At 37.8% G+C, this 7,390-nt stretch overlaps 1 protein-coding gene across 1 annotated transcript; it reads right to left on the reverse strand.

Moving 5' to 3' along the window:
• Window positions 1-336: 336 nt before the first annotated feature.
• LOC110887816 (serine/threonine-protein phosphatase 7 long form homolog) lies at window positions 337-1,326 on the reverse strand. The gene has a single exon (XM_022135383.1). It carries the CDS (start codon window positions 1,324-1,326, stop codon window positions 337-339), a length of 990 nt encoding a protein of 329 aa, XP_021991075.1.
• Window positions 1,327-7,390: the final 6,064 nt, after the last annotated feature.

Raw genomic sequence — 7,390 nt, forward strand, 5'->3', positions numbered from 1 at the left:
GCAAAGGGCAACAACTCAGCCAAATTCCCATACCACTCCGACATATATCGGGGAGTCTATCGAGAATGTCGTCGTATGGCCTCCAATTAAACTGCAACAAAAAAAAATTCATTCATTAAAACCTTTTCAAACAAACTTAAATTTTATATGTCAACAACTAACAACCATACCGTTGCCTCGGTCATTGATTGCAGCTGAGATCTATATGTTCTCAGGCAATGTGTGGAAACATCTGTACACGTTAAGCTTCCCTTCTACCTAAAAGGATAAATTAAAAAAATAACATAAGTCAGGTATATATATACAAATAATAAATTTCATTATTTACAATTCACACTACCGAGCAGCTAACGGGGCATTGTACTGGAACCGGGCAACAGCAGGAGCAAAACAGCGAACCCTCTCCCAAGCCCACACTTGTAGAAGCACAACTGGGCCAGTAATGGCTATAGCATTAGGTGCTGTAGCATTACAAAGGTTTTTGTAAAGGAGAGCTAACACAGCACCTCCCCAACTATATCCCGAACATGCGGGCAAGTCTACCAGAAAATATAAAAATTTGACATCAATCAGGTTGTTTGCATTATTAGGAAAGATTGTGCACCCTATCAAATAAAATATTATTTGACGTGCACGAAAAATGCAATCTTCATCTGATGCTTCATTTTCAGAAAAATTGGATGACGTTATTTGTGCTAAAACTCGGGCGGACCTAACCCTTTTGCCCTTCACAAAAGCTTCTTCAGGGGTAAACCCCAACACCGTTTGACACTTGTCGCGTACAGTATACATCGACATACCAGTGTCAGCCCCAGAAATAGGCAACCCATCTATCGGTAGCCCCCACAACACGTTGACATCCTGTAATGTCACGGTCGTTTCTCCAAATGGAAGGTGAAACGTGTGAGTTTCTGGCCTCCATCTCTCAACCAACGCAGTTATTAACGCGTGGTCAAGATACTTGTACCCACATTGCAGTATCCCGCTGAAACCTGCTGCATGTATTAAAGCTTCTACCCTTCCACTAACCGGATTTTGTTTGATATGTTGCCAGAACGTTCGATCTGATCGTCTAACATCTAATGGGTTATCATACGGTGTAGGATTTTTAAACACCTCAAACGCACGGTGATTGTTGCCCAAGAACAACACCGATGCATTCATCGGACCAGGATGACATTCAAAATTCATCTTCGGCTTATAACACTTGACTGAATTTTTTTCGTTAATGAAAGGATTGACTTTGATATTGAAAATGTAGCTCAACTCCTTTGCTTTATGTTCATATGTAAATACTTCACCAGCTGCCTCAATTTTCGAATTCATTGTGTTTGCAGAAGTTTTCCTTACACTACAGTTGGATTCTCTTACACACAACTATTCAAATGTGCAGGTTTTATTTCTTATCATGTGAGAGCTAGGGTCAAGTCATATCACCAAAACATTTACCACTCACATTTCATGCAAGAAAGGGACAAAAACCTCATACATGCACCTATACACTACCATCCGAAAAGCTTAATAAATTCTGCAACTTTTGTCCATATTCAAAAATAATCTGCCATGCTTTATTAAAGTATCGAGACAAAACAATAAGCTTGTGGTTCAAATCTGCGACCTTTAATAAGCTTGGGATATGAATCTGCGACCTTGTATAAGGTCTGGACATCAATTCGCGACCTTTACCAAGGTTTATACATGGATCCGCGACCTTATACATGATTGGAACTTCAATCTGCGACCTTCAGCAAGGTTGGGACATGAAATAGCGACCTTTAATAAGCTTGGTATATGAATTCGCGACCTTGTACAAGATTGTGACATCAATTCGCGACCTTCACAAGGTCGCTGTTTCAGAATCAAACCTTTTCAAAGAATGTCAGCTTTTGCAGGAATTCATGTTCTTTTGCAGAAAATGGAGAGAAGGTCACGAATTCATTCCACAACTTACCTATATCTGAAAATATTTTTGAAATTCACCTAATTGCACTCTTTATTTTTGTAGACCACCTACTTCTGCAAAAAATTCCTAGTTACATAACAACTAAGCTATGTGATGAGGATCCATGTTATTATGAAAACTTAAAATGTTCTAAACTATTGTTGTTAGTTGGAAGTTACAATCACTTAAGAGTTGAAAAAGTCAACCCTCATAATTTGATACTTGCATCGGTTTCTTTTGTCAAAATAATTCCTTGAATTTTGTGAAGCAATTCTAATATTAGTATTATGTATACAACAAATTTATCTACAAACATATGTTATATCATCAGTAGCTTAATAATACTAGTAAAGTAGTTATAAAAGTAAAGTTAAACTTTATATTAATGGGAAAAGATGCTCATACATTTTTATCAATAAACTAAAAACAAGATATGCCAATTAAATTTAGCAACAGAGGTTTATGATTTAGTTTTGGTTGTTGGGAATCTCTTGGCAAATGAATTGAGTAAACTGAATAAAATTATCATGAAACTGATTCTGGTTGTAACGGGATTATAGGTTTTTGATTTTCGAGGTCGACTTGATTAATTGGGTTTTCTTTTGCTTGCTAATAAGGTACGGATTCTGTTTTCTTTTCATCATAGTATTATTATTCAGGTCCGTTACTTTGTAGTACGGATGTTTTCGCTAGTTGTTTCCGTTTCGTAATTAGTATATGTTGAAGCATGCAATAGACCTTGGACCTTGTGCTCATTATTGCATGTTCCCTTTAGACTAATGTCAAGATACTTTTATTTTTATACGGCTTTGTACTCTGTCACCCGAGCGCTTCTGACTTGTCGTTGGGGCGTCAACGACATGGCACTCATCGTGACGGTGCGTAACTAAAGTTCACGGCGTTTCTAGTTTGTGCTTGTGTAGCACATGGCCCTTAGAGGCGAATAGATCGATCTTAGCTCTGACTCCTGACTCCTGTTGAGATGGAATAATGTGTGTGCGCCTACATGCACCATCTCGGCGCATGGACTATAGCCATGCATGCCTCTGTTTAGGCTCGTGGGTGCTTCTATATTACGTGACTTGTTTTATTGTTATATGTTGTCACGTATGTCTTGTCTCTGTTATGATATGTTTGATATGTTATATGCATCAGGTTATGTTCAGTATCTGTTATCTGTTCAGTATAAGTTTTGGGATTCAAGTTATATACGTATCTGTTTCTGTGCCAAAATCTAGACTTGTTTGACGTCAGTACCATTCATGTTTCTGTTCGCATGTCTGTCTTACTTTTACTGTTGATTTCTCCGTTACTGGGCAACTTTTGGCTCAGCCGTAGTTTCTTTCTTGTGTTGTTTTGTGTGTGTTTTGCAGGTAATCAAGGGAAACGGGGATGAGTGAGAGAAAAATGAAGTTTAAGAAGTTTTTGAAGTTTCCGTGTTTATTTATTTTCAGTAATTGAATAATATAAGACTTAGGTTTTCTGGTGGATTCGAGACTTTTGTTTCTTGGTTTCTATCGTTTATTGAAACTCTTTGGTTTTTGATATCTGTAATAGTGACATGCCAGCCTGTCTAGGTTGGGGTGTTACACATTGCGCCAGTTCCGTCATCAACGTTTTTAAGGGAGCGTTATCTTTTTGGACTGAAGTGGCACGTTTAAAAAATATTGATGACAAAACTGGTGCAATTTTTTTTTGAACTGAAGTGGCATTTTTCATTAAATCACAGGGCCAAAAATGACAGTTAACTCATAAATAAATGAAAGAAGAAGAAACTAAAATTAAAGGATAATCAACATACATACACATAACAAGAAGCTCTAAATTACCTTGTTCAAACACCAAAAAGAAATACAAAGGGAAGCAACAAAATCACAAAAGAACACTTAGTTGTTGAAAAGCTGGAGACTTGTGTAAAGTTCCCATTACTATTATTATAATAAGGGAAACCAGTGTTTGGCATGGGATTAGGAGGAGTATTTTGACAGCAAGTAACCGGAGCGACCGGCGGACAATTTCCGCCTACAGAAGCTGCTGGAGGTGGTGGTGGAGTGGTGTATATCGCGCTCCCTTTACGCGGCGGTGGTGGTGGTGGTTGAAGGGGTTGAGGGGTGCATGGATATGGAGGACAGTTGTTGCAGTTTTGACATGCAGCTGGTGGTGATACACCATCACCATAATAACCATCTTGTGGTTTTTTAGAGATTGAATCAGAATAAGAAAGTGACCACCAATATGAACATGCAAACAGGAGGATGATAAGCTGGTTTAAAGAACACATGATAATGTATAGTTTCTGTTAATTATTAAATTAAAGCTGAAAATGATAGAAAGTGGTATATGCAGTAGTAGTATTTATGACCTTTGCATGAAAGTACGAAACTATTCGGTCATTTACACCTCACATGCAAGGTGGCAACCTCAGATGAAGAACATGATTTCAACACAAGACTACAAAAGTTGTTAAAAAATATATAAACAGCTGCAAATTGAAACAAGACCCGGTGATCCGAAATCTTATCCGAAACGGATGCAACTTGACCAAACAAGACACTGAATTTGTCACTTTGTAAACAAACAAACAAACAGGTAATCCAAAAAAAAAAAGAAGAAAGAAACAATTAAAAATACGGCAAGTAAGCAAAATCGGTAAGGAGACTTGGGTGGTACGTATTTGTGTTTTAAGAGGTAAAATGTCTACAGTCTACGGACCACAGACATCTGTAGAAGAAGAGGTGGACCAAATCTCTGCAGTCTGTAAGAAGAAGGTTGTTTATTTTTGTATGTTGACTTCAAAAATAAACTGGTGGTGGTGTACGAATGGTGATGGTGCTGGACGGTGGTGGTGGAAGGTGGTGGTTGGTGGTGACGGTGGTGGGTGGTGGATGATAGTGGTGGACGGTGGTGGTGGTGGTGGTGATGGACGGTGGTGGTGGGTTGACGGTGGTGGTGGGTGGTGGTGTTTAACCCTCTGCAGACCTTAGAAGTTGTTGGGACAAGTCTGCACCAAGATGAACTCACGCAGATGTTTTTTTAATGAAACGTCTTCGGAAAAACAAACGGTCTGTAGACGGCAATGTCTGCGCGTGGTCTGCACGGCGCAGACAGAAGAGCTTGCGCAGATCTTTTTTAGAAAACAAACACCACCTTAATTTTAGCTGGCACTAAAAACAATAAAAAGTAAATCTGGTTCACAAAACAATCAATCTAATAATTACATGCATAAAATGTCGACGCTATTTTAGCAGGCGGTCTAGAGCGCCCCGGCTAAAATAGAGTAGACACTTTAAAAGTGTAAGTATTAGATTGGTTGGCCCCTCTTTTTCTATGCCGACTAAGATAGAGTCCCATTCCCCTAAGATTTAGCCCCCTCTTTTTATTTGTCAACTAAGATAGAGCCAACTCCTTTAACTCGCCTACTATAATAGAGCTAATACTTTAAATGAAATCTCACCTATAACCAAAGTGAAAGAATGTCACACCCCGATTTCCACGTGTCACCGGTGGGCCCGGTGTGGGGTACAGTGACGTAGTTGGCATCGTCATAGACAATCAACACAATATAATAATGCACAGCGGAAGCAGAATAGATACATTTCAACTTTTAAATAAATTGCAATAATAAATATCACAGTAGTTGAAACGGATCCACAGGCGGATCAAATAAAAATAAGATAAAATATTGTTCAACAGATATTTGTCGTCCGAGCTTGCGAGACTATAGTGGACGCTCTTAGGAAACAGCCAGCCTATTTTCGTATAGTACCTGCACTTAACCTTTTGGGAAAAATACGTCAGTTTACACTGGTAAATACAAATCGACTGACTCATTTTGAAAATGATTGAAAATTGATTTAAATGCACAAGGCATAAATATTTTTATTAACTTGGGATAATTATATAATATAAACTTGTGAACGATTTACATGCACTCGTATCTTTGGTGGCCCGGGATCTGCTGTCTGGGCTAAGAATTAAATGACACACCACATTAAAGAGTTATACACGACGAGTGTACGCCTACACCCCGTGCTCTGGTCGTGGCCATCTCGTAAGATAATGCCAAGGATATCCGGGACACGGTCAATAACCCCCCAAAGCCTTTAAGTAAGACAATACTGTTTAAACGAAGTCGCACAAGCTATTCAAGACTGTACACCCATAAGGAGCAGGACTTGTGCGCCCGATCAAGCGGTATTTTAAATACCGTACCCCAAGCCCGTATAGGGAAAATAAGTCAAAATGTATTTACCTGAGCAAGTATAAGTCACAAATGATAAGTGTTGGTAGCTTTTACCGGGCCTCCTAATCTGGAACAAAGGTTTATAATTAACCTATTAGATTCCTAACGGCCTTTTATTTAAGCTTAAGCTTTGACCGGTTAGTTTAAGGATGATACGGTTTACGCACGATTAAGCGAAAGACCGGATAGAATGTGATTTAGACCCGACAAGTTTGAATACTTGTATAATATGGGTATACTAAATACATTCTGGATTTTGAAATAAAAATGATAACGTTTGACCCGTTTCGGTCAATTTACGCAAACTAGTTACGTAAACCGAATCGAACGCGAAAAGGGCGATACGGGTAGTCAAATGATTCAAATGCAAGCTCCCTGATATAATATGCTTTAATTATGATATAATATCAGTAAGTTATGTTCTATATTGCCCGGAATAATTTTAAACCCGATTTATGCCTTAGAAGGGCATTTTGGTCATTTAAAAGATAATAAAAGAGTAAAATTAGAAATCTGAGTTTCGGGTCTGGTTCATACAGTAAATATACTTAATATAACATATTATATCAGTAGGGTATGACCCATATATCAAATTTATCATTTAAAACCAAACTATGCACCGTAGGGGTAATTTAGTAATTTCACAAGGGCTAAAAAGCCAAAACTGGAAATCTGAGTTCTTATACTTATACATACTGTTTTTATATGAAAATATGCTAAACACATCAGTAGGTATAGGTCTTATATAATTAAAACGAGTATAACGCTTACTATGCGCTTAAAATGCTAAAAATGCGATTTAAGGGCGTTTTCGGGTTTTCACAATAAATCTGAGATTTTTATATTTCCAGAATACTTAAAATAATTTATTTAACTTATAAAATCAGTAGAAAAAGGTTTCGGGTCAAAAGGATGTGTAAAACTCATTTTATGACTTAAACGGTCAAAACCGACATAACCCGAAATAGCTAGGCGATCTAGGATCCGTTCAGCCAAAAATTAATTAAAAATCATCAAAATTCCCAGAATATTATAATACATCAGTTGGTAAAAAGTTTTGCATCAAAACGTGGCCAGAAATAGGTCATATGCGAAAAGGGCCGTTTATGTAAATTAAGAACATAGTTTTACGCTAATGGCCATAACTCACAATCTGGACCACCAACTGATCCGAAATTTTCGGTGCAAGTTTATATATTAGAAAT

Source organism: Helianthus annuus, chromosome 11 (assembly GCF_002127325.2).
Source record: "Helianthus annuus cultivar XRQ/B chromosome 11, HanXRQr2.0-SUNRISE, whole genome shotgun sequence".
NCBI lineage: Eukaryota > Viridiplantae > Streptophyta > Magnoliopsida > Asterales > Asteraceae > Helianthus > Helianthus annuus.